The 27,339-nt window shown below is 39.8% G+C and overlaps 5 protein-coding genes across 6 annotated transcripts in view; 1 reads left to right on the top strand and 4 right to left on the bottom strand.

Annotated features, from left to right (window-relative positions):
- The window catches only part of LOC143348237 (calmodulin-alpha), a 94,359-nt gene extending 92,390 nt beyond the window's left edge, over positions 1-1,969 (bottom strand). For both annotated transcript variants that reach the window (XM_076778239.1, XM_076778240.1), the window contains exon 1: positions 1,353-1,969. In XM_076778239.1, the coding sequence (XP_076634354.1) occupies positions 1,353-1,391 (39 nt within the window). In that variant the 5' untranslated portion in view covers positions 1,392-1,969. The remainder of the gene's footprint in view (positions 1-1,352) is intronic.
- Positions 1,970-11,421: 9,452 nt separating this feature from the next.
- On the bottom strand, positions 11,422-12,884 carry LOC143347552 (uncharacterized). The gene has a single exon (XM_076776794.1). It carries the CDS (start codon positions 12,771-12,773, stop codon positions 11,907-11,909), a length of 867 nt encoding a protein of 288 aa, XP_076632909.1. The 5' UTR covers positions 12,774-12,884; the 3' UTR covers positions 11,422-11,906.
- A 358-nt stretch (positions 12,885-13,242) lies between these two features.
- LOC143347397 (leucine-rich repeat-containing protein 51) lies at positions 13,243-14,216 on the top strand. Its single transcript, XM_076776511.1, has 3 exons — positions 13,243-13,332; positions 13,417-13,540; positions 13,677-14,216. Exons 2-3 carry the CDS (start codon positions 13,423-13,425, stop codon positions 14,156-14,158), a joined length of 600 nt encoding a protein of 199 aa, XP_076632626.1. The 5' UTR covers positions 13,243-13,332; positions 13,417-13,422; the 3' UTR covers positions 14,159-14,216.
- Positions 14,152-16,157, bottom strand: LOC143347396 (cyclin-L2-like). The gene is made up of 4 exons (XM_076776510.1): positions 15,821-16,157; positions 15,535-15,719; positions 14,830-15,414; positions 14,152-14,746 (listed from the first exon to the last, which is right to left on the bottom strand). Exons 1-4 carry the CDS (start codon positions 16,049-16,051, stop codon positions 14,500-14,502), a joined length of 1,248 nt encoding a protein of 415 aa, XP_076632625.1. The 5' UTR covers positions 16,052-16,157; the 3' UTR covers positions 14,152-14,499.
- A 485-nt stretch (positions 16,158-16,642) lies between these two features.
- Positions 16,643-27,339, bottom strand: LOC143347784 (uncharacterized). Its single transcript, XM_076777293.1, has 7 exons — positions 27,065-27,339; positions 25,407-25,472; positions 22,850-23,001; positions 22,686-22,776; positions 22,520-22,623; positions 22,047-22,438; positions 16,643-21,968 (listed from the first exon to the last, which is right to left on the bottom strand). Exons 1-7 carry the CDS (start codon positions 27,097-27,099, stop codon positions 18,510-18,512), a joined length of 4,299 nt encoding a protein of 1,432 aa, XP_076633408.1. The 5' UTR covers positions 27,100-27,339; the 3' UTR covers positions 16,643-18,509.

Raw genomic sequence — 27,339 nt, 5'->3', positions numbered from 1 at the left:
TCGGATCGTTATCCCGTTGAAAGTAAAAATAGTCCAAGGTTCAACTTTCCTACACTTTTTTTTTATGTTTTCTTTCAAAATGTTTCTATACGCTAGCTTCTTGCGATACATTTTCAATAAAACCAAATTCTCGAACGTCGGAAGAACCGACACGCAACCATATCGTTATTCGACCACCTCCATGATTATGATTATTATTATTAAACCTATTAATATGCACACGAGTACATATATTGTTATATAAAAATAATTTATACAATATAACCTTAAAGTTATAACACAAACAGATTAAAATAAGACAAACAAGACACCGCAGGGGAATACGTTAGATTATGTAGAATGGAAATCTAACAATAAGAGAAAATTAGACAATGTACAGATTAATATAGGAAATTGTGGCACGTTTTGAAGCAAAGGAAAGATCTTTTCTGAGATCAAATTCAGTATCACATATTCTTCACGCTAAAATTTATCCAAGGGATTACGTTTACAATTGATCTTTCTTTTGTATCACAATAGTTGATTAACCCTTAACGATCCAGAAGTATTTCAAGTTTATTTAAATATATTTATATCAAGTATAAAATAAACGATATTTATTTTTTTAATGAAAATTCATCGATATATTTCCAGAGTAATAAGTTAGTGAGTTTATAACAATAAACTTTCGACCTAATAAATAAAATGCCGCGTATATGGCGGTATTGGACCGTTAAGGGTTAAAGTTAAAGTACGTACTCTCTGACGGTAAGAAAAATTGAAGAAAAGGAAAATATACTTAATATGCAAATACACAGACGTGTACAAAATATGTACAGGGACATTTATGAACTCACGTAACTCGACAAATCATTCTAAAATAATAAATACATTACAGTATTCGATATTTCCAATTCCTATACGATTTCAAAAATCAGTAACACTTCCATATCCTGCTTAAAAATATTTCTTACGCGAGAAGTCCTCGAATCAAACCCAACGCCACAATTTCCAACATTCCGTTATCAAACTTTACACGAGCAAGTAAATCGAATTAATTCCCTAACGATTCGAACAACCGTTGAGAACAGCGTGAAACGTTTCAGGAACGTTCGACGCGAATGGAAAGGTACACGAAATTCGCTCGACGATCAACCTGTTAAACTCCCACCTGTTTCGTGTACCCAATTACAATAAACGACACTGTGCTTCTCGTTAGACTGTCAATCCGCAAGCTCCACGACGAAACGATTGGTAAATCCTTTCGAGAACGCGCTCGACGGACTGACTCACTGTTTTCGAATCGAAATCATGACCGTTTCCATTCTCAAACGCGTGGACGAAAATAAACGAAATACTGTTCGATCGCTTACCCCTCGCATCACTCGTAGAGAGAACGATGCCGTCTTCATTTTGGTGGTAATCCTGACAGACTTGAACGGAATACGCGTGAATGCGGTCGCCTTTGGCCTCGGTGATGGTTGCTATCTCGTCTTCCTCGGATGATGCGTCCACTTCCGGTAAGAAACGAGGTGTTTCGAGGTGAGTGGGAGAGACACGGAGGAGGCTCGTCCGATGAGCCAGCCGTCAGCGGTGGCTCGAGGCCACAAACTACAGGTGGTCGCGCGTTGTCACTAATCCTTCCCGCCGATGTTTCGCTGGACCGTGTTTCTTCCGACACACGCACGCTCGTGCGGCCCGGAAATAGAGTCACACGAAACGAAGAAAACTAACTGAACTAAGCTTCGAGACCGAGAATACGAGAGAAAGAGTGAGACAAAGAGAGATATAGAGTGGCTGGAAAATAATCTCCGATCCGGAAGAGCGTATTTCCTGCTGGATCCAGGCGAACGGAACTCGGAGACGTCGAGTCTCCGGGAGGAACCGTTCCGGGTAAGAACTGACACGAGACGAAAGATTGGAGCGCGATAGTGGAAAGACGTCGTCGTTGGACGTGAGAAGGATGCACACGGAAGTACGTTGACGCGGCTCTGGGCTGAGTAGCATCTGACCGGCTGTCCCGTCTGGCTGGTCTCCGAGGTAGAGCGAGGAAACCACCCCGGCGCTTTCTCGCGCACGCTCGTCGCGACGCCGTAGCGGCATAACCCAGGGCCGCGCCTACTTTACGAACACCTAGACCAGAAGTGCCAAGGTCGCGGTACCCCAAGGCCGCGCGACGTGCCTTCTGAAGGAGCCTCGATTCATCCTTCGATTCCGTCGTGGCGGTTTTAACATGCGAGCGTCGCCGCGAGCCACCAGTGGCTCCGGAATGCAACTTGTTAACCCTCCCGACGGCTAAATTCAGGCCTGTCCGACGAAAACAGAGTCTCACGGCTCACTTTCTACGGTCAACGACAATAAAACGCTATACAGTACCACGTATACCAAAAAATTGATTTCTTTCGAAACTAATACTATTCACAGTTAGTCAAGAAATGTAAACCAGCACTTCTCGATTATGCTTTTAAAATAATTTTATCCATTTATGAAGAGTCGAGCAATGAAAAGCTACTTGAGCTAACTCAGTAAATAAAAACAAAGCATTTTTCTTTTATAACATTCATTAATCGATTAGATCAACAAAAATTAACAAAATCGCGTAGTGTGCTATCTTTTTATCACGAAATGTACGATCAAATACTTACGACGTCACAAATACCACGATATCAGAACCAATGAAATAAATATTGTCCATGAAGACCGCACCCTAAATGAAAATGGTGTCTTGCAAAAATTAACAGAACCTTTATCGATCTCTACCACGAACCACCTAGTTTCAACCAACTATAAAATATATTTTCTTGCATTTACGAAAACCTTTCTACAAAACACTAATTGGAATCTAAGAAAACAAACTCGAAATAATAACAAAACTCTTAAGAAATCGAACTTTAATCGCGTCTTTCTAGAAACCGATTTTGTCAGATTGGTGCATAACTTTTCTCTGAAAACGATACGGAACATCTCGCCGTACGCAAGCTAGATATTTTCTTTGAAAAAAGGTAACTCGTTAGAAATATCGCGCATCGAGTTTCCATTTGTCCTTGTCGGTGGACTTTCCGTCGTTTTTCTTCCACGATTCAAGGCACCATCCATGGTTTCCATGGGAAATCCTACCACTCGACACTAAGCTGTCCTTGGAATTATTCTTTCGCTTCAATCGCGGGCAAACGGTTAAGAGGATGAGTTTGACATACTTCGCCAGGCTCATTTCCAACCACGAACATTAGACGCACGTTGTTTTCCATACGGACGCGTCATACTCATCCTCTCACACAAATAACATTCACTTTCGTACCTTATAAATACATTCTTTCTATGACAACCATATTACCACAGAGTTCTCTACTGGCTAACGCTCGACCGCTTCTTTAAATATTTATCAGATGTTTCCAACGTCTTGGAAACATGGTCCTTGGGAATGAGAAACTAACGTCGATTCCTTCTTTCTTCCACGACTAAACGACACGAGGAACATCGTGATTGTTAACCGAGTTGGACAAATTTTATTCACGCATTACGAATAAAAATGTATTATTCATTCGTAAACTAATTTTTGTAGAAACTTTGGTCGTCTGTTTGCTAGTAATGGATTTTAATTTAAGATAACTAGTTCACGAATAAATATAATCTGAATAAAATTCTTATTCGTCGTTTAGAAATCGAATTTCTTTAAATCTGATTGTTCCCGGCAACGCGGGCGCCAAATTTATCTATAAAATAGGGCACAGCTGGTACAAATCGCGAGGCGAATCGATAAAGAAACGATTACGCTTGTGGTATCGGCACACGGGAGCGATTTGAATGCACCTTGCGCCGAGTCTTTATTTCCGGAAAGCAGGGGGAACTCGTTTTATGCACGCAAACATATATTTTTACGCCTACGGCGGTCAACGAATCGCTGTCTTGAAATTTCGACGGACGAACATTGACCTGAATTTGGTTGAAACCCAAAACGAGGAAAGAAAACACTGTAAAACTTTGATTCTTAGAATTAATAAAAAGACGAACATTCCTGACAATTGATCCTAAGAAACAAAAATAGAAGATCTTTATGACTACGTGAAAGTTTCATTCGATTTTTGTTTCGCTGCAAAGGTTGTGTAAACCATTATTAAATATATTTCGATAATTCCTCGTAAATATTTAACACATTGACTGCCACATCACCCATATATAAGTGTCATAACTTTTCACTAAAGAGCTGGAAAAATTAATCTTCACGATTCGACGTTAAAGAAAGTAGATTTATATAAGAGACTGTAAAAATGAGTTCTGTGACAAATTGTGAGTAGTTTCCAATTGTCTAAAAATAAAGTTTCGATTTCGTGGACAATTTCAAGGGGTTAGTCCAGCAGTCAAAGCGTTAAAAAATAAAAATATCCGGTGGGGTCAGTGGTTAATCAGCGTTCCACTAATCGACTTTCTGCTATAGCTAATCTGTTTTGTAAATTTCTTGGAAACTTTAATTAACGAAGATAAGAAACAACGGTGAAGGAAAAGGAAGAAGAGTAGGTGCCCGATAAAAAAGCAGAGGGTTCGAAACCGCGTCACGGTGGCTAATCGACACGCACCGCCCAAGCTGGTGTAGGTTGACATTAATAAACGTAAGGCGAGAATTATGAAGATAGCTCGGGGTCGAGGCAAACTGAGAACGAATATGCAGCATATCGCTGCGTGTTTCCATGAAATATTCATTTCCTTCTGTCTCTAACTGCCCACGCACGAGAGTGGCCCTTTCCTTGCCACGTATTTTATCGTCCCGTACGGAATCTGCCGTCTTCGAATGAAATCGATTTCACCGGTCGCGGAGAATTTTATTATTTTCCCTTGTTTCTCTAACGTCCTCACACTCCTCTTAGACACACTCATCGCGAAAACTTTCGATTATTATTATTATTCTATCCACGGATTCTCAGCCATTCATTTGGAGGAAGGCTCTGATCTGAGATTTAAACAAAAGCAATCCATTTTTTAATTCTTCGATGCTCTTTCAAAACTAAATAAATCAATACTTATTATTTTAGGCAATCTTATTTTTTAATGTCTATCGTTCGAATTAATTTTCTACAAAAAGCAACAGGAAATATCCCAAGTAGTTTATCGAACACGATTATTTCACACCCCGATCTAAGTTTCTATAATAATATGTTGCAAATTGATTTTCGAACAATTTCAACGGGACCCAAAATGTCAGAAAGAATAGGCCCTATGAAAGCTGCGAATATTATAGTTACGAGAGACATCACCCAAGTGGCTAAAGATTCGATTAAAATTAACAATAGTTTTTTTCTAAAGCATTCTCGCTCGATGATCCCATCTCTGACGTCATTGCTTTCACGATGCACCGTGGGCAATTCCATCGATTCGTGATTTATCACCAAAGGGTTTGCGTTTCTACGCAACCCTGATGGAAAATCGGTAATTAACGCCATTTATCAACCGCGATTCGCTGTTGGTTCTCTGCAGCTTTCGAAGCGAATATTTCAGATTAGGCTTAATGCACTCTAGAACACCGATGCTGTAATCTGTATTATTTTCAGTTAAAGCCGATAAAATCATAAAAATCGAAGAAAATTGTAAAAAGAAGCAAATGATAAAACACCACTAACGCGTTTGAAAGTGAAACTTTTGAGGAACCATCTATCGAAGATTGTTCATAGTTTCATTCCTATTCTTTCCAACAATTTATAATTTATATCAAACAATAGTTATTCGTAGAAGATAATCTAGTGTTCGTGATGTCGAACGGTAATTTTATATATGAATTGGCAATGTTCAGAGAGATCTGGGCGTCGCCAATCGGAGGTCGATCGAATATGAACGGAAACGGATACGCGCGGAGGACAGAGTTCGTTATAAGAGAGATTATTAATTATATTTTGTTTTCTTATATTCACAGTTATAATAATGCTTAATAATATGTATCATGTATTTGTTAGTTAAAAGCATTATTATACCTGAAACACTCATGTATCAGAAAACCTAACCACCCACCATTTATGAAAAATTTTTACGAAAAACGACGATCCTGATTAAATCGATCGTTCGAAGAACAAACAGACAAGAGAGGAGCTTTCAGAAGAATTTGCCTATGAAAGGCCACCAAGAAGCCATGAAAGTCAATCCAAAATAGAATTCATTATTTAAACATAAACGAATGCTGTTTCTTATAAACTACCTAATTATAAATCTAAATTTGTATATACATTGTGTATATCCTACCTACAAACATAGCTAAAGAAATGCATAACAATTTGTTGTTCCTTGTTGTTTCTTCTGCTTTCACGAAGATTTCCTGAACCACAAACCGAACAGTATGAAACCCAATTCAAGAAAGTATGATTTTCCAGGACTATTCAAGATCCACATTGTAGCGATTCTTACCATTCTGTTTTTCAAATTTGTGGGAAGTTTCATTTTTGATATCTTCATATTCCATTTCATTGCAGTATCCACATACAGGGTGTTCGGCTATACCTGGGAACAATTTTAATAGAGGATTCTAGAAGCCAAAATAAGACGAAAATCAAGAATACCAACTTGTTGATGGAGGCTTCGTTAAAAAGTTATTAACAATTAAATTCAAAAATTTCAAATCGTTCTGGAAAAATTATTTTCGGTTGTGGGGGTCAATTACAATCATTATTGGTGAATAGACATACCCTCGAAATCCTACCCACTTTCGAGAAAAAAATTCAGTCACGGTCGGAACTTTAAACATTAATAACTGTTTAACAAAGCCTTCATCAACAAATTGGTATTCTTGATTTTCGTCTTATTTTGGCCTCTAGAATCCCCCATTAAAATGTTTCCCGGGGGTGGCCGAACTCTTTGTATACTCTGTAACAAAAACTTGTTTAACGAATTAATAGACATACAAACAAACATTTTACAGGTGAAGAAGAACGTTTTCATGATATACAAAGTACGCATATCAGTTCCAGTGTTGTATTTTGGGCATTTTATATATGACGCAAAGCTAATAAACCAACACGATTCGTCAATATCGCAACACTAATACAAAACGCCTAAAATATAATCACGATTCGTTCGTACTAGTTGCAACGCGATTGATATTTCGCAACACCAATGCAAACCGTGATCAATTCTTATTCGCGACACTACTCTGAAAGAAATCGCGAAAAATTCTCATCGTTCGCAACTCTAAATGGAGCTAGAAAACTAATTATTTGCAAAATTATCCAGGCAAACAACGCGAGTGTCATTCATGTTTCGCAACGCTAATAGCAAACCGTAATCAGTTCTTGTTCGCGACACTATCCTGAAAAGCAAACGCGAAATATGATCGCAACTCTAAAACTAATCACCGAGAAGTTAAAATAATAGCAACGCGATCGTTCACGATTCGCAACGCTAATGCAAACCGCGATTTGCCCACCACTGGACGTCGTGGTACCAAGTACCATGTGTAAAACTGCAAACACTACAACTACAGGCAAGCGCAGTGACAAAAGTAGTAACAGAGAATGACTCTCCATCCTCATCTGGAAGATGAAGATAAAGAGTCATTTGTTGCAACCCACTCTTGCGACAGTTTGTCAGGGTCTCTTCGACTCCATCGAGTCTTTTCTTTCTTCGGCGGTCCTGCCAAAGCCTGAAAACTAGGCTCGAGCACTCTGTGCGATACGCAAACCTCCAACAATTCAAGGAATTGTTATCGGAACACGTGTGCAGTAACTCGAGCCGGACGAGCGTTTCGAGGGGACCTAACCACGACCGCGAACGCGACGAGCGACTTTAAAGTCGCGGCGATTCTAAGAATGGAAAGTAACACCAAAACAAACGGTAGAAACCGTTTGGATCGGCAAACTTTTCCACTCTCGAAATCGAACTACAGGTGCAGGACTGCCACGCGAAAACGCGCCTACCCGAATGTCTAATGTGAACAGTCCTGCCCTGACCTTACCTACTTAAATCTAGCACACATACCAGAAAGTTACCTACCTACCTAACTCTGTATTTAAAAAATTGCAAAACTCATTCTCTCAAACACACACTCCACGGTTCTCACGCATAATGTTCGGGCGCGGCCTAAACTAGGGAGGAAGCCCCGGGGTTCCTCCGACACCCGAACATTGCAAACATTCACACTCTAAGATACGTACCAATACCTGAAATCGACTGACAAAGACTAGTGATCATTGCGTACTTAGATTATATATATTACGTTATTTTCATCTAATAAAATTTTTGATAAAATATACTATTGTGTGAATGATCGTAATCGATTCTCTTCGATTTATTGTTCAATATCAAGAAGCTAATTCTCATTTATATTTCATAAAATATGCAAAAACTATGTTCAAGTTGAAAGAAAATTGTCTTTGTAAGGTATAATTAAATTTTTAAACGACGCAATTCCACATCCTAACCTCACATACATGTGAAAATTACGTCGCGCTCGATGCACTAGCCAATGTTAGTCGCATATATATGTTATTAGAAATTTTTATAAACTAAGTCGTCGTGCTCACTGCCTTCACTCACACAAGTAGCACCTGAGCACTTGGGTGAGATTAGGCAATGAGTACGGAAAAGTAACCTGAAAATCCTGACTATAAAAAATTATTAGAATGAGAATAATAACCTATAACGGACTAAATTTTCTTTATTTATTCTTATTTCATTTTAATATTTAAAATTGATATTTAAAAAATGTTTTTCTATAAGAAAGGTATACTAATAAAAATTGAATTGTACGAGAAAAAAGACTCTGATCAAGACTTTATAATAAAATAAATTACTTTGAAAATGTGAGACAAACTATACGAGCAAATTGATTAAAATATTTAACCCTCGGGCGATTCTATCGTCAAAGTATATTTTTCAAACGTGAAAATAATACACAATACATGTTACTTTGACTCTAGAATGTATCCGTCGCGACATATCTTCTTGCACATTAATTGAATCATGTTTTTCTAATCTTCGATACACAAAGTCGTCAAATTAATTATAAAATGAATGTAATTATTGAACAATATAAAAGACAATCGATATTAAAAAATATACATTCAATATTCATTCTAAAATGAATGTAATTATAAGTAACAGATAAATATTCGTATTCAAAATTATTTATCATTCTATGACATTTGTTTTATTAAAAATCGCGGTATGCAAGAAAATCCTAAATAAAAGATCCTAAGATAAAACAATATGTGTTACTACTCACGGATATAAAAATACCCGTGGTCACTACACTTGCCAAAGAAACCACGTATACAACCAGTCACCCATGTCGATTCGGACCTTTCGTCCTACGACATGATTGGGGACCGGAGGAACAAAAATCACATGCGACTCACCGATCGTTGACTACGATGGAGAATACCTCTGCAACACCTTTGCGTCCAAGATGATGCTGCTGCCCAGGGTGAATCACCGACAAAGTCGTCTGCATGGTCCTGAAACTGTAAAATATAAGAAAACAATGATAATTTCTTGTTAAACTTATCGAGAGTTTCAATTTCATATAAAAGTCTCTACGTATTCAAAACTGAGCAATACTTACATTATTTACTCGTAGAGCATCGCCCAAAACTCCTCTTCAGTGATGCACTGATTCTAATACCGATAAATGAGTAATACTAAAAATTATTAAAGAAAATAGTAAACTAACGTTCTGGAAAACATTTACGTACTACGAAAGAGACACTGACTCGACCTTCGCGTGTGCTTAACCTGTAAACGATACTCTACTGGAAGCCACTGTGCTTCGAGAAACAACAAACTATCTACGCAAAACTATTGACTCTATTGACCGCATTGCGCTCGGTCACCAAAATTCCTGAAAGAAAAACTGGGAAATGAAAGTAGTAAGCATATTGACTGAATTAAATTTAAAAATACATTCTGATTTTTATAAATGTTTTGAATCTTGTAAAAATAAAATTATAATCCAGCAGATTTTACGTTTTACGAAACTTGAATATCAAACTGTACGAAAATGCAATTGCAACATTTCATAACGACAGATTTATAAAGACTCAATTAAACAGATAATATCCAGAAATATCAATTGCGATCAAAATGCAGTAAAGTGTAATACCAATTTGCCACCCATATTTAGCGACGCCATTATTAATTCCCGCCCTATTGAAATTACATGACGATTAACCTTAACACCGAACTGTTACGCATTTGCATATTGTACTTACGAAGAGTAAAAATTCAATGAAGAAACAAAAAGATGTAATCAAGTATAAATACGTTAATTGTCTTAATAAAGTAGATTTTACCAATCCGTTCGTGTCACGGCGTCAATGACCGGTGGCGTCCTCAAAATGCAATTAAAAACTGTAACAGAAATAAAATACAAATTTGGATTAAATGCGTCAATGTTAATGTGCCTATATCGCAATTAAACATCGACTGAACTTGAAATATGGTGTACGAAATTGTATATAATTATATTTAGATAAATAATATGACGATCAATCTTGGTTAGATGTTGGAAAAAACGCGCGAAATCGACTCAACTTTCTTCGTGATTCTGATTCAATCCGTAATAGAAATGCATTAATAATAAACGACGGTACCGTTAGAGAGTAATAGTAATTAAGTAAGACGCGATTAGATGTCGATAGATAAAGCATACGTACCATATTATGCGTGAAACCGTCTTCTTACAAACACGTCTTACCGCGCCAATTTCTGCGTTACGAATGACGACATCGTCCCATTAGCAGCGACATCGCGAATTAGGCGGGAAGTAAGGAAAGGTCCAATGTCTCCGATACTCGATGTTTTTCCGAAGAAACTTTTAAATCTCGAGTCTCGAATAATATTGTTGATCCTTAGATTGGAGGGTACCTCAATTATAAATTATGATTGTAAGATTCCAGATCAAAATTTAATTAACGAATAATTTATTATCGTCACTGAGCATAGCATCCGTTTTTCGATATATCTCGATCTATTATGCGATTCATAAGTAATTCTATCAGTCAAAATATTTTATAATGTAAGTATTATTAGAGAATTCTGATGAAAATAAGGCGAACACAATCAGTGCTTCACCGAGCTTTCCTATTATTCTATTTACTTTCTGTTGAAGTGTTTTCCCGGAATTACCATCCTTCCCAAAACTACGACTATCGCTCGCCTCTTATTACCGAACGTACAAGGTCAATGTCACGAAACAGAACCCTCAACAACTGTGAATACTTGTAAGTTTCTATAATAAACTACTACACATAATAGATACAAAATAATTTTTCTAATCAAAAATATCATATCAAAGATTTTCATTGTTGTAAGCATATTTGTTCGTTTCTCTAAACATTTTCGAAATAATCCTTAAACACTGAATACGTTGTGAAAGTAAAAACACTGTGTTGTTTTGAAATACAAAAATTTATTTAAACCAGTGTAACAAATCTATATCAAATTTCATGGAGATGCATTCTATACAATATTACCTCTGGTATACGTGTATGAATATGCATTGGGACATGCTTCTTATGATTAGTATTCAAACAGCATGTCAAAAAGTCAGACCCAATAAATTACAACCGCAGACATCTAGAAGCTTCTAAAACAAAGCTCCAGATTGCAAAATACCTTGTACTGTAGTTCATTTATAAAAAATTTTTCGATGTATCTCGTATTATCTTATAATCTTATATTATCTTAACCCTCGCTCAATTAACTATCTAATTACAACCAACTTCCCAATGCTACGTCAAAATGACCTGGTTCTGGTTGGACAAGAGTTAATATGCTACATATGCATTATTCTCACATACAAGAAGTAATACTGTTTAAATATAAAATGAACATACACTTCTATTTATTTCACCAATGGTAAAGTTATAACAAAATATCTAAAACACATTCTGATCAATCATTCAATTGACACACATAACAGTTACATACAAAATACATTATGAGAACAATTATTATTTCAAAGAGATAACTTTCTCAATATGACTCTTTAGAGTCTTTAATTGTTGCATTGTTTCAGAATCTAATGCAGGAATCTGTGACATACGTAGTCCATCTTTAGGTAACAATGATATTATATTGCCATTACTCAGAGGCACATTAACATTGGCAATATTTTTCTGAATATCTGTAGAAACCAATAAGGGACTACCTTGCATGCTAAGAACCATTTCCCCTTCTCGTGGACGTCTTAGTATATTTAATGGTGTGTTAGGTTTGACTTTTGGAGTCACAAGATCATATGCATTGTTTTCAAGCTTCAAATTCGCAGGGGTTTTAAATTTATCAACATTCATTGATTTTTTGACATATTCCTTTTTAGGTTTCTTCACAGTACCATCATTAATTTCGCTAAGCTTCATTTTATTGTTCCTTGAACTGCTACGTGTTCTTCTGGTTGTAGATAGTATAGTACCCTTTTGAGTTCTTGATGCATGTGTTGTAACTATGTCTTCAGTTACATATCCATCATCAGACACAGCAGTGATCCTTTTCGTGGTTCTCTTCCCTTTTTTTAGTGTTGAAACTGATGGTAACAAACAGTCATCAACTGACAACAAAGCGTCGTTACAAATCTTTTTTCTATTGTCAATGTCGATGTCGAGTAACTCCCCAAGGGTCATGTTTCTAATTTCCGATGGAAGTCGTGATAAAGTAACATCAACAAATGTTTCGAAACTTTTTATTCCCATTTTTGCTTCTTCTTCCATTTTTAAAATTCGCAAATGGGCCTTTCGTTTAAAATCTTGTATTAATAAATCACTCTCTTCCATATATGGCTGTTCATTTTTCGGTCGTCGAGCATTTTTCGTTCGCGGCATTTTTGGTTGCTTATCTCACACTTTATTCAATGTTAAAATGAATCTTACAGATTCATATATTAAAAATTCCTTGTTTAGAAAACTTACATCAAAGTAATATTTTTGCCTCGATTTACCGGCTGTTAACAGTTTATAATTTTATGTCAATGAATACATAAATGATAGAATCCCAACTCTGCGACTCTTTGCTTGGTCGGCATTAGGTTTTAAGAGTTCAAAAACGCATCCAAATCGACTTTATTTCCATCAATTCAAAATAACCGGAAATTGTCACTGGTAAATATATAAAGATCTGTCGGGTCTAAACACTTTTGAAATAATGTTATCAAATATTTTGTTTAATTTTAAATAACATTATTACAAATGAAAGACCCATATGTTAGTTCAAATCATTATTTTTAATAATAAACTTTTGGATAAATGGCTATCTATACTGATTTGAAGAAATGAAGGTGATGGCAATTGTAGGCGAAAATAAACCAATTATAATATTACTAGAAACTGATAACTAAGTTTGATTAAACACATTAAATGTATAGCGACTTTTTTGACGCATGATGTAGGTTTGCTTTTCTTTATTTTCTTAGCTAATATACAAGCATGATTAATAGTATCGTTAAAAGTAATATTTATCCTTTAAAAGTTTGAAATGGACGTGACAAATCCGTACGAAAATGTATTTTCGGATTACAAACGAACTGAACAACAAGAAATGATTATAGCTGCTCCATTAGACTTGTCATTTAAGAAAGCAACCACTATGGATGGTATGTTATACAATATATGATATTTTTACGATTTGTTTAGTTAGAATGTTACACAATGCCACTAAAATGAAGTAGATCATCATTTTTTCTAAAATAAAAAGAAGTATTAATCAAAACTGATCTTTTATTACAAAAGAATTGGCAAATAAACGCCCGCAAGCAGTCCGAACAGGTAAAATTCCATTACGAACGCCTACAGATCGTTTCGTAACATGTTCGTTCTGGTTAAGCAATAATTTATTAACATCTATGGACGGATTCAAAAATCTTGTATACAAACTTCTTGATGATCCTGCATACCTTACCTGGATTGATCTTTCTTTTAACGAGATACAGAAAATTGGAGATGACATTACAAAATTTCCGAATTTAAAAATTATTTATTTACACGGAAACAATATATCAAATATCAACGATGTGATGAAATTAAAATGCTTGCAAAATCTCAAATCTTTAACATTACATGGAAATCCTATTGAAAATCTGCAATATTATAGAGGATACATCGTGCACGTTCTCCCGCAATTGACAACGCTAGATTTTTCAGCAGTACTCACCGCTGACAAGAAAAAAGCACCGCCTGCCGGGTTTTATAAAATGATACACAACAATACATGAATATAAAACTTTATTTTCAAGTTGCATTTGTATTAAATACACGCTCTTTTAAATATTATTACTTGTAATATTTTTTCTGAGAATGTACCATTTTATTTCTTTTTGAGGTACTTTGAGAGTTGACACTCTTACAAATGATTTGTTTCAAACCTATACTTACATTTTTAAATTAACTCAAGATATGTATCATACAGTAAAAATTAATTCTCCTATTTAAAGTGCATATAATTAACAGATAAAAAAAAGGCCTCGTATTATATTACAAAATTGAATTCAACTGTTAATGCAATCGCAGTGTCTCTTTGTTATAATATGAAATAATTCTTTATACATAGAGTGATTCAATGTCGTCTGTGTTTACTGCGATGTTTACTTGACTTTTCTGTATCTCTATCCCGAGATCGACTGCGTGATCTGTAACGACTACGCGAAGACTTATGACTGCCAGATCGCCTTCGTTGTGCTTTTTTCGGTTTCCGAGAGCGTCCGTGGCTATGACTGCGTGATCTGCTTCTACTATGTTTCTTTCTTTTGGAATGCTTTGTTCCTTCACCTCTAGATGGTGAAGTACTTGGAGATTTTGAACGTCTTAACGGAAGTAAATAAAAGTTCGTTTCAAATGTTTTCCAAATAGAATATAATTTGATTAACATTTCTTAACAATACTATACCTAGGTGATTTTGTTCTTTCGGGTGCAGCGTGTGTACCACTGCGACTAATAAACCCGCCCCAGGCATTATGATGTTTAGGAAGTGGTGGACTCGGTGTATGGCTGTCTACATCTCCTCCTCTTGCTTTGGTTCTAGCTTCCTCATACTGACGACGAAGCTCCTCCACACGTTTTTCTAACTGTTCCGGTTTAACGCGAGGTCGGAAATAAAGTCGTAATATACGACGGCAAACATCTCTAATTGCAGATTCGTTAACTTTAAAGAGGGAAAACCAGGCAGGTGTAGTAGGTAATGGAAGTTGAAGTTGTCTAGCTCCTAAATAGACACATGCACAGGCAACTGTTTCTGGTTGATGTCTTAAAAATACATCAGACCTTAACGAATCATTCATATAATTCCAACATTGTTGCATCAGAGTTCGATTTTTCTCATACCCTAGTACTTGCAAGTACATAACAATAATTTTATGAGGATGTTTTACATGAACACAGAACCCTAATTCCTTCAGTACTCTCCTTTCAGATTTAATTACTTGATTCTTTAATGCCACATAATTCTGATCGAGTATTACTGGTTGTATTGGTCTGAAATAAATTTCGGATAAATAAATGAATAATTAAAAAAATAAAATTAATATTGAAAATAAATTAATTGCATATATACAAGTTTGAATTGTAACATTATAAATATTTAACTTTACTCACTTTTGACTGGAAACTTGCTTTATATGATTAAACACATTAATAACATCCCTGATTCGCCTTGGTGCCTCTTCAATTTTACTAGCTAAACAAACACAACCCATTGCAGTTGTTTCCATATTATGTCTAACTAACGATTTACTGTAATAAAATCGTTGAAATATTACTTGTCCTGTGGCCATTGCAACCTGCCCAAAGTAATACAAGCAAACATTACAATATTGTTTCGAGGTTATAGAGGTTATAACGTTTACAAACATTTTGTTTATTTTCGAAATAAGTAACTAACCTGCGGTAATTTCAGCAAAATACCAGCAGTTTGTATCAATTCGCATCCTAGTATTCGTAAATCTGTTTCGGTTTCCGCGTCCAATCCATCTAAATGCGACGGCGTTGAATTGAGCTTGTCCTCAGGTAAAAGACAATTTTGTAATGTTAACACAATCTTTCCATAAGGTTTCGCGTTTCCTGAAATTGTATTTTTGGTCGGAGCTGTAGAATTTTCCTTCGTGTTACTCATCTTCACTCGCACAGTTCAAATAATGATAAAAGTTTTGATCGTTCAAGCATTTATCCCATAAGTTAACCTTTCATTTTCTTGAACACCATACCTGGCCAACCATACCTCCAACATCTGACCTTAAAGTTACGTATTTACTACAAGAGGTACAATTCGTATGCAATTTAGTGAAATTTAGTTCACTAATACGGCGCCACAGTCAACTGTAAACCTATTGGTTCTTCCTCGGTTCTTATCAGTAGTATTTTATACTTCATCAAGAACGTACTGGTTTTCTTTGTATACTTTCTTAACGTAACAAACTTTATATTTTAAGTATCTAACAGAAAATATTTTACACATGTGGTTGAATGCAAATTCATTTCGTTTGCAGCGTATGTATATTACTAGCAGGTTACAATAATGTAAACTAACCTTTGTGAGTATAACTCGCAAAGTATGTAGTTTGCAGAACACCGTAGCGCGAAAGTAACGGTTCAAAAAATTTCGTTGAAGGAAGATATAATCCCAAATAAAAATACGATTTGAAGAAAAGTAATGGTAATATATTTTTTTTACAGAGATTCGATATGTTTGGAAACATTATTGCAACGCTGTTCTGCATTTTATTACAGAGACGTGAACCTGTTGACATATTTTTGCCCAAACGTGAGTACATACTATATATTCTGCAGCAAATTTGTAAGTTTGTGTTTTTTGCTTAATACGAAAGATATATAAATATTCAATGTGGGAACTAAGAAAAAAGAAATGTCACAATGTAGTGTTTGTGTATATAATGATATATTCCTTCAGTTGTTACATGTCAGTTCTCTGTTATTCAAAATGAATATTCATAGATCGCGACAATGCATTCGATGCGGTTACGTTAAAAAATTTTGGCGGTGTTATCTTTTCACACGAATTCCTCATGATCAATTTGAATAAACACGTTTCCAAGCTTACAAAGTAATAGGATTTTGCGCACATTTCGCAAGAACGACATACTAAGTGTAATTATAAATATATACAGATCAAGAAATAATACATATAATATAATACAGTCGCATAACATAACAATTATCATACAACGTATACATAGTAGTAACTCATAGTGAAACGTAACGCAAAAAGTAAATAAAGAACTAACAATAGCATACATATCAGCCATACATTATACAAAGAATTGTATTCTAGCTTTTCTTAACACATTCATAGCTGGCGATTTTAATGCCCAACGTAAAATTGAAAGCTGTGGATAATGTATACAAATCTATAATCAGTTGCCATAAGGTTTTAACAGTAGAATGAGAATGAAAATTTTAAAAAAATGCTTTACAATATCATGTATGTAATCACTTGTTTGAAATTGAAATTTATATGTTATAAATTCAAATAGAAAACATTTTAAATTTATAAATACAGGAATATTAAAATTCAGAAAACTTTAAAAATGCATTAAATATATTTCTAACAAAGAAAAAATGATAAGCAAAGTATTAGTATCCGTACCTATCATAGTTTTTTTATTTTATACCAATCAACACGCAAAATGAAATCAATTTATTGTTAGATAGTTATTGCTATCATGTAATGATGTAAATTTATGTCAGTGACTGTGAATGTGTTAAAAAGTTTTTTCTCTTTCAATTTCGGTCCCTGTGTTTCTTTCTTACGTACAAGTTATAAATTAACCATAGACGACTTGAAAAGCAGATTTTGTATCATTACAAATTTTTACTTATGCTATTTCATCGACTTTGTGTTTATGTTTGAGGTTATGGTATTTGAATGTTGATTATAAAAGATCAAATGAATCATGATGACGAATTCTGTAAATGGGATAAAATCGAGTGGCCAGTTTGAAGCCAACTCGACTATAATACAATGCGAGGTACTTCAAGAAACATTCCGCTTTTGCATAGTTACAGTGGACCGAGATAGGAACAGTTTTCGCGCGACAAATAACAGAATTATACGAAACTATTCGCATATTGAATATCACGTCTGGTTTCGACATCTAAGACAATTTTTCGGATTCCTTTTCTATTGCAAAATCGAGCAAGACTTGGAACGTTGCGTAAACGTTGGTAACTCGATGAAGCAACTATGCGTAGATTAAAACTTCTCGAAGGATGCGTGTCTTTAAAAAATTTGAAAAAATAATATTTCCAGCGTTGACGCTGTTATCTCCCTGTATTTCGCGGCGCGCGTACACCGTAAATTTGCACAAGGTGTTCCGCAGTAGGCGGAAAGGAAAAAAGGTAATAATTTTTCTAGAATTACACCTTACGTTCCAGTCATGCCGCCCGTTACGGGACACCGTGTGCATAATGTTTTAAAGCGTCCTAAATAGACGATAAAAATCGTTACACATCCATGCTAAAAGTCATTCAATAACATTACATTGGCAGTGATGTATCTTTCGTCTTTGCTCGAAGACAAAGCAACTTATCCATCTGCAGAGCAGTTCGCGTGGTTAAGATCGTTCAACAACGTCCGTCTGAGACTTCGACGTAGCCTCGTTATTTACACGCGTCGCGTCTTCCAACGCATGCCGACTTTCGATCTTTTCCGCTCCGACACTATCCAATTTCGTTTCCGACTTGATCGACGCGTTCAGACTTTTCAGAAAATTTCCGAGATGTTCCGCGGCGATAGGGTTGTTCGCCCACTCGTTGGAAGGGAACGCGGCTAACAGTCTTTTCTGAAACATTTCCGACGTCAGTTGTTTATCGTCGGGCTGCTTGAAAGAGATTTTCTTCTCGTTATCGTTCGTCGAGACTTCGACCGCGCCGTTCGCGGTCTTTGTTGAATTTTCGGAAGACTTTAATCCGTCCGACGGGGACGGGAACTCTGGTTCCACCGTCAAGCATCTTTTGCTGGAAGGACTTTCGATCGTTACTGAACTGGAATCTGGACTGGCGGGTGATTTACTACTCGACACTTCGACGGTCGTACTACTTTTCGTCGGACTCGTTGTAGGTACGTCGTCGATTCCGTTCGAAGCAGTGTTCGCGTTATCGCTATTACGACTAGCAGTATTATCGTTATTTGCACTCGCACTAGTGTCTCCGGGAGGTGGCGACGGAGAAGCCGTGGACGACACTCTTGGACTGGCCGCTTCGCGTTGAGGTGTCTGACGCGCTGAATTGTCTGGCTCCTTTCTGGAATCGTTAGCGGTTTCCAAATTCGAATCGCGCGCCACCTCGGTGGACGATGTTTTATCCTCGCTGTTGGCGTTGTTGGTGGTACTGCTTCGCGGCGAATATCGGTTGTTGCTTTCTGTAACCGGCGGATATTTCGTTTGGACGGACAATTGCTGACCAGTATCGGTAGAATTTGGAGCCTCGTTATTTCGAAACGCAGAAGTCTTGTTCATTTCGTTCGTAAGGGCCCTGTTAAGACAGGCAGACGCGGGCCTCTCGTTCGACTGCTGTTGTTTACTAATAGGAACCGCTAAAGAAGCGACCGACGATCTGGCTGGTTTTACCGGTGCACACTGAGCGGCTAGATGACTCTTGCTAGGTATGTTGCAATTCATTGGCCGGTTGTCCGTGTTAGCTATACCGGAAGAATTCGCGTCGGTTCCGCGTGGTAACCTCAACCTCGCGTCCATTTGAAACTGTTGAAGATTTGGTGCTTGACTCAGGGCGTAGAGACTCTGTAGGCTTGGGAAAACGGACGATAGATTCGTGTTCGCTCGACTGGTGCTCATGGGACTGGAAAGTCCAGGAGCGTAGACCGGGGCACGCGACGGTGTAGGAATCGGACAGTCGTTCACTCGATGTGCCGCCGGCGTTAAAGAACCGGGAGGAGCTCGATAGTACCTGTGGCCACCCATCAGTGTCACTACTTGCCCCTGATCCGGAATGTTCGACATGTTGTCTCGTACCGACGATTTCGCCTTCAACTTTGTCACCGGTTGAGGTATTCTCAATGGATGCATGTCCACTTTCTTTCCTCCGCTAAGGTCCAAAATATCCCGTGAATCCTGTTCTCGTTTCCGTTTGCTAGGAGTCGACTGTCGCTGCGGGGCCATCTCGCGTTCCGGTTGTTTGGTCTGCCTCGGTTTAGGTGGTGCTGGCATTCTTATTTGCCCAGCCTTTAGTGCTTTCAATACTCGCGGATCGACGGACCTGTCGTTCAGAGTGATGCTGGGACTCACTTTTCCTAACGTGTTCTTTCGGTTGTCCTTGGAGACGATGGGCTCGACGAATCCGCCATTGTTACCGGGTGATTTTGGCGCCGTGAGGGTTATGCTTAGACTCGCGGGTATATTCAGTCCGCAACCATCCAAGATGTTCCTCGTGTCGTTCGAAAGCATCGGGCCCACCGAAGGTTTTGAACTTTGCGTCGCGGGTGCTCGACTAGGACCAGCTTCACCGATTATGTTCGCAGACCTTTTCGCAGGAATAACGTGCTCGGTCGGTAGCTTTCGCGGAGACTTCACGTTGTTTTGTATAGGAGCTGGTGAAGCAGCAGGCGGTGGAGGAGGAGGCGGAGGAGCAGCTGTAGGGGCAGGAGTTTGTTTCTTTGCAGTTTGCGTTTGAGCCTGTTGTCGTTTTCGTTTGATATCGAAGATCGGTAATCCTGGCGGGCACTTCCTCTTTACTGCTCCTGCTGGAAGTATTGGCGGATCGTTGGAGAAAGTGTACACGTCAACCTTCGTAGAATTGCTACTCGCGGTCGTCGCGTTCGCGGTCTTTACATAACCGAACGCGCGCGTGTCTACGTCACTGCACTGTTTGTTCGCGTTCACTCGCGCGTTGCCGCTAATTCCGCTCGCCGCGACAATGCGTTTACTCGTGTTCACCGTATTTCCACCTGCGTTTACACCGCTATTCTCGACGCTGTTCTTTTTCTGTCCTTCTGCGTTGCTCGGTGTCTCGACCTTACCATTGTCCTGTTCCTTCTTCAGAGTGGTGGTATTACCATCGTTTTTCGCATCGCTCGATTCACAACCAGCGTTAAAATCATACGGTTTAGAGTCCAATGGTGAATCAGGTACCGTCTCTTTGGCAGTTAACTGGAAACATTGAAGAAATTGTTTCTTCTCCTGCAGCTCTGCCGGCTTTTTCAGCGCTACTTTCAACGCGTTAGTCGTGGTTTTCTCGGGAGTCGACCGATCCACGAAAGTAACCCTGCGTCTGTGTTTCTCTTGCTTGTCCAGCTGCTGTTTTTCCCTGTTTCTTTGAACTTGTTGTATGACCAACGAATTCGAGGAATCTCTCTTTTCCACTTGACCACCGCAGTGCAATAACACGTTGCTAATTACCTTGGGCTTATTTGGGCTCACACTGTTCGGCGTGCATTGCTTCAGGGTTATCTTGACTCCGTTCGAGTTCTGTCCGTTACCTATGCTAACTACGCTGAACTCAGGACTGGAGGACTTCGTTTCCGTCCCCGTAGTACTCTGTTCCTTCGAGTTCCAACTCGCATTTGGAGTTCGTAAGACTTCGTACCTTCCGTCTGGATTCTTCAGTATCTTGATGGGCGTTTTAATTTGCTTGCTGGTCGTGCTGGTCGAGGTAGTTGACGCGACCACGGTGGTCGTCGTTGTCGTCGTATTCGTTACGGTAACCGAAACTGTCGTCGAAGTTGTCACGTTACTAGACGGTTGTTCCGCTTTCGCGTCAACGTTCTTGACTTCCGTTACTTGCTTTTGGTCGCTCGGGGACCGCGCTTTTTCGCTTGGAACTTCACTTTGATCGTCCGACGTTTGTTTCTCGTCGTGGTTGTTCGCACGTCCGACTTCCGTCTTTAATTCCACGTTATCCTCAGGATTTTCTGCGTTGATATTATCTCGTGCAGCGACGGTAACGTCGACTGGAGGTAAACTCGCGCCCAGACCAGGCGTGGAAGGCCTGTCGTGCGGAGGCGCCTCTAACGTCTGCTCCTCCAATGCTACTCGGTAAAAAAATCGCATCGGTGCATTCTAAAAGCACAATTATCAATCGTTAATGACTCGAAGGGAATAAGTTTCGAATATTCAGGCGATTAAGATAAAAATTACCCTTTTCCACGCGTAGATGTAGGCGACGTCCATGAGGGTCCAGTGTTCCGGAAGCGGAGCACGTCGATGGCAAATTTCAATAGTATATCTAGTCATGTCCACGCTGTATTTCAAAGCTAAAAATTTTTTTAAGTGCGCGATAGTCACCAGCGCGGGACACTGAAGGTACCGCCTGTTACTCGTATTTGTGCTATGATTGTTGGTATTATTATTGATAATTTGGTTGTTGGATCCGCTCAAATTGTTGGCATCGTCCAAAGCGCTGAGTAGAATAGTCAGTGGATCCGCTCCGGGCGGTAAGTACTCTAAACTTAAACTGACCGCGTCCTCCGGGGCGAAAATTAACCTTCCGCTCACGTCTTCGCCGCGTTGCTCCGGAGTCGCAAAATCGGCTGAAAAGGCCATTACTTTATTAGACTAATGCGCGCAAAAACCACGCATTTACGTTAGAGGAAAAGGTGTTGAAGCATTACCGTGCTCCGGATGTTTTTTGTAGAACTCTCTTCTCTTGCGCATCTCTTTGTGGTACAGTCCAGGAACCAATTTGTACACGATATCCTGTAACGCTTTGTCCGCTCTGAAAAATAATCATTGTTCGTTCAAAATATTTTTCCAACATTTTCGTTAAGTCGAACTTACTTGATGTTCGGTTTCGCTTTATTGAGAACATGCTTGCAAGACGGGCAATGAGCTTCCGTGTTCAGGTGCTTCAAAATACAGCTTCTGCAAACTGAACAGAAAAAAAAACACGAATCGTTATTCGTCCAGGGGAACGTAATGCGTAGCCGATTCGATTCACTTACACGAATGCAAACACTCGACCACGGTGGTTGCGTCTATAAGGTACCCTCTGCACAACGGACAAATGAGATAGGGATTTACCTCGCGAAGGTAAGTCCTTTTACCCGCCCCAGACATTTTTCTTGTTGCGGAACGGAACTGTCCGTGATGGTACCTGTAATGAGAAACATGGTCCGATGTAATCCCACGATCCGGAAAACCGCAACACGGAAAAAACCTGCAGAGTACCAGCAGTCAATTTTTCGTTTATCGAAGGATCAAGGGAATTGCTTTTTAGTATTTTTTTTGTATAGTAAATTTATACAAAAATGTAATTCAAGTTTTGTATCGTTTCAAATGTATCGTACGAATGTTTTAAAGGGGCACGCGAAAAATCTTCGACGATTGCTGTTCATTTTGGCAAGAAAATCTTTCCCGCCTGCATTATCGTAACGCATGTTTAGACGATCGGACTTTTTCTAACAGCAGCCGGTTCCCCCATTTGCATACCGGAATACGCGACAAAAATTTGCAAGATTTGCGGACAAATCGCACGACATAGGAAACGGTTAAGCCGTGTCACGGTGTTTAGCCCACTTTCCCGAAGGTTTCTCAGGTAGCTAGAATCCCGTTGCCTCGCTCTCTGTCCCCCCCACCATAACTTCCAACCACCCGGTAGGTATACGGGTGCGTTTTATCCTCGTTCTCCTCGCTGGAGAATTGTCCTTTCCGTTTTTCCACTCGCCTGGCGCGCGCGGTGAAACCGCTAAACAGCAGCAGCCCTTGCGAACGAGACCCGTGTGCCGTCGAATACCTGCCGGTATTGATCGAATATCGCGGCATTTCGCAGACCCACGATAAACTCCGTCCTCGACGCTCGTAATCATTGCCGAAAAACGAACCTCGTCGGTTTTTCCGCCATCGTTTCTACCACGCTCGGTCGGACCGCGCGCGAACGGCGAGGCCACGGCCACGAAACGACCAACCACAGAGAAGTGGCTGAGAATTACGTTCGATTCCTAACGTCGCTCGTCAGTTTATCCCTGGGTCGGTAAATATAGAAACAAAGCGTCCTTGCAGGGCTGTCGTCCCTCCGAGTACGCATCCCTCAAATTTCAAGGTCCGATTCGCGAACCATTTGACTTTTTTCTATTTCCCCAGTTTCCTAGTCAGTGGAAACTCTAACTTCCGGATATCGTAACGCGAAAAGGCCTTTATTCGAAGCTAGACATTTCGTTGCTTGACCGTTTCTATCCGTTTTACCTGGAGGTTCGTCTATACCCCGAGTGCAGCACGTGTCGCGAATGCAGGGACGCGCCTAAATAAAGATCCCCATTTACCGATCGAGGTCCCACTTCCACGGAATCGGGAGGCGTTCGGTTTTGGTGCTCGCGAACGTGGACGGAGAAAGACGTCGCAGACGAGGTCCAATTATCTCGTTAGAAATTAACCGGACTGTTTGGGCCCCCGACTCGGAACGCCTTAGGTATATACCGGGGCGTTCTGCGATGTCTAGTACTTCGTCTATTTATATCGAGCTGGTCCGTGAGAAGCGAAATTCTCGAGCGGCATCAGAGGGGCGGTTCGAATAGCTTTCGATCGACGTCCGAACTTCCTCGACCGTTCGAACCTTTTAGAAACGACACACTAGGAGGTGGTGTTGACGGTTTCAACGATTCTCAATGCGTTTGCTCTTGGATACTTTTAACGTTACGATCGTTCCCAAAGAGCATTGCAACGAGAAACGTTTAGAACTTGTTAAAGCGTTACGTGTACTATTATGCATACTGTTTTTTGTATTATCGTACCGAAAAATTGAAATTTGTTCGTTTTGCTCGATGACTAGACACGATGGAATCATTCTTTCAGCGAAACACGAGAGCGCTTTCTGTTTCCGGTCTCTCATTTTCGTTCGCGAAACTTTAGCCACCTTATCGCGCATTATGTGAGTTACAGATTAGACCCCCAGCTGCTCTCCGATCCCTCTTCTACCGTTGCTTCTATACGTTCGTACCCCAAGAAAAAAGAGTAGGGAGACGACGACCCTACTGGCCGGAAGAGACCATGATTCGAAGTAACCTTAGCGACCGTGTACAGAGATCGCGAAAGAAAGACATTCAATCGGCCAGCCAGACTCACGACAGTCGGGAAGAAAAAAGAATACCCCGTCGTCCGTGCAATATTACTTTGCTCGCGAGCACTTGCGTCGTTTTCGATTCGTTACTACAGCGAAATCGAATACGATTAGACACTCACATTTTTTCGCGATCGACGGCTTTTCTGCCGGTTCGCAGTTTCTTCGATTGTGTCGCGTGTCAGTGAAACGTTCCTCGATATCACGATAAAAGAATGCGAGCGAAACGATGCTTAAACGCGACTTTTGTCACACGCTGTATAAAACAGGAAGCAATTTCTCGATTATTTCTCCATTTATACTCTACGGTAAACAAACGTAGCAATTGGAGCAGATTAATCGCGTAAAGTATTTAACAACGATCGTTAATAATTCAATCATCGTACGTCGAATCAAGGCGAAGGTCGCTGTGGAAGTGGTAAATAATGAAATTGAAAGAAACTTACGAGAGATAACCTATGAATGTTAATGTCAGTCCACGATCGTTCGTCGCTTGGCAAAGATTGGCCATGCTAAGAGAATGGACAAACACTTGGATTAAATATGTAAATCATCGAAAGTAATAATTGCATGCATTTGAAATTCGAAGAGGACGATACTTTGTGTGCTCCAATTCAAGTAATTAGTGGTAAAAATGAAAAACTAAAAAAATAAAAAAGCCTGCGGCAAAGGTCTTCGAACTTAATCTCGTTCATTACGAGGAATTTCCCGCCCATTGTTTTGTCGCTTTCGTATTCAACGTTTCACGGCGATCTGGTTGTCGAGGCAGCCAGCTGATTAATCAGTAGAGACACGTTTTCTCGTGTATCGTAGGCAACGGACGTTGCGAGATCGCGACGCGAACGCCCCGGACGAAAGCGGCGCGACGAGTTTTTCAGCGGAAAGCTTTCGATGCTGTCCGCTACCGTTACATCGATTTCGGACAATGGCTAGATCCCGCGTTCTAGGGAAGCTCGCGGCGCGTACGAGGCCCCGCGATCTCGTATCGAACACACGATGTTTATTCCGTCGTTGCGCGTATCGCGAACGTGTACCGAGCGATTTCGTCGAGGACGAAAGACGAGGCAGCGCGAATATGAGAAAACGCAGAAATACAGGCCGCTCCAAAACGCGCGGCACGATTTGGCGGCAGAGGAGCGATCGCTCGCGATGAGATTAGCAGAAAACGTACCGTAAAATTTTACCGCACGACCACGAACGGTTTAATCAACGATTCGACGGGTTTCGCCACGAATGTTTCTCGCGTTTGCGTGCAGTTTATGAAAACAGTGATTTACGAATAAAAAGAAACTAATTTTTCTAGGAAGAATGCCGAGATCGTGTCACGATGAAAAGGACAATTGTTTTAGCGTTTCTACCGTTGTAAATAGTGCCAATTAATAGACTAGAAAAGCAGGTTGCCTATCGCGTCACAGTTTTAAACAGCATTAGCCAAGCACGAACGCAACGAAGAGATACGCGAGTCGAAACCTCCAAGTTTCTTGGTGAAACGTGCGTGTGCCTTGGGGTATCTTCGAAATCGATTGCCTTGATAACGATGGGTAGCACAAGACTCTCGTATTCGAGTCTTTTGGTTTGTTTGTACGAGAGGAATCGTCTGCAGTTGGGCAGTGCTGTTAATTTTGGAGCACCCTGTATAATACGAGCGCGCGTGCGAGAGCGAGACACGAGGAGGTTAGAAAAAGAGGATACACGCGCGAGAGGATAGAACGAGGAGAGGGGAAAAAGATGGAGGAAACCGCCCTCTCCATCTCTCTCTCTGTCGTTTCTCGGCATTCAACCGGCGAGTAGGCCTATGTGCACACAAGCGTACACGCTCCAAAGCGCTATATCGGGTGGCGGTGCGGTGTGCGTGCGTGTACTTACGTGCGAGCATGCGATGATCGTAGTGGCAAACGCTATCCTCTATGGTAGTAGAGCATGCTGGTCCCGTACGTGCACAGAGCGATGCCGTATCGTTCGTGCTCCCGCGATACTGTAAAGGAGACGCGAGCTCGCTCTAGGCTTTAAGCTCCGAATACTCGGGCTCGAACTCCCTGTTGTGAACGCGAGGTGCGGGGTGTCTATGCAACAACAACTACCACGTCGCGTGTTCGATGTATACCCGATTTTAAGAGGAACGGCTGACTTCCCTGGCATTCGGACACGAGTTCCAACGATGCAGGATTCACTTTCACCTTTCCGCCAGGCTCCGGAAGAACGCCAGGGCCTGGCCACGAGATCGCAAAAAAAAACGAAATGAACCCGAGAGACGAGAGAAGAGTGTAATACGACGAGCCGTACGACGGCGCCGCGGAACACGGCGCGGCGTTTTCAGGAACTAAGCCACGGAAATGAACGACATCGAACGTCGAGCGACCCACTACAACAACACCAACC

Source organism: Colletes latitarsis, chromosome 11 (assembly GCF_051014445.1).
Source record: "Colletes latitarsis isolate SP2378_abdomen chromosome 11, iyColLati1, whole genome shotgun sequence".
In the NCBI taxonomy this organism is placed as follows: domain Eukaryota; kingdom Metazoa; phylum Arthropoda; class Insecta; order Hymenoptera; family Colletidae; genus Colletes; species Colletes latitarsis.
The sequence above is the reverse complement of the archived record's forward strand: the minus strand, read 5'-3'. Positions and strand labels throughout refer to the sequence as shown.

Excerpts from the sequence above, each read along its gene's own strand:
- LOC143347552 (XM_076776794.1), bottom strand. The coding sequence starts at position 12,773 with ATGCCGCGAACGAAAAATGCTCGACGACCGAAAAATGAACAGCCATAT.
- LOC143347397 (XM_076776511.1), top strand. The coding sequence starts at position 13,423 with ATGGACGTGACAAATCCGTACGAAAATGTATTTTCGGATTACAAACGA. Across the intron at positions 13,541-13,676 it reads GAAAGCAACCACTATGGATG|AATTGGCAAATAAACGCCCG; the intron begins GTATGTTATACA and ends TTATTACAAAAG.
- LOC143347396 (XM_076776510.1), bottom strand. The coding sequence starts at position 16,051 with ATGAGTAACACGAAGGAAAATTCTACAGCTCCGACCAAAAATACAATT. Across the intron at positions 15,720-15,820 it reads TTTTGCTGAAATTACCGCAG|GTTGCAATGGCCACAGGACA; the intron begins GTTAGTTACTTA and ends TACTTTGGGCAG. Across the intron at positions 14,747-14,829 it reads GAAAGAACAAAATCACCTAG|ACGTTCAAAATCTCCAAGTA; the intron begins GTATAGTATTGT and ends ACTTCCGTTAAG.
- LOC143347784 (XM_076777293.1), bottom strand. The coding sequence starts at position 27,099 with ATGCCAGGGAAGTCAGCCGTTCCTCTTAAAATCGG. Across the intron at positions 23,002-25,406 it reads ACATTCATAGGTTATCTCTC|GTACCATCACGGACAGTTCC; the intron begins GTAAGTTTCTTT and ends TTCTCATTACAG. Across the intron at positions 22,777-22,849 it reads GGTCGAGTGTTTGCATTCGT|TTTGCAGAAGCTGTATTTTG; the intron begins GTAAGTGAATCG and ends TTTTCTGTTCAG.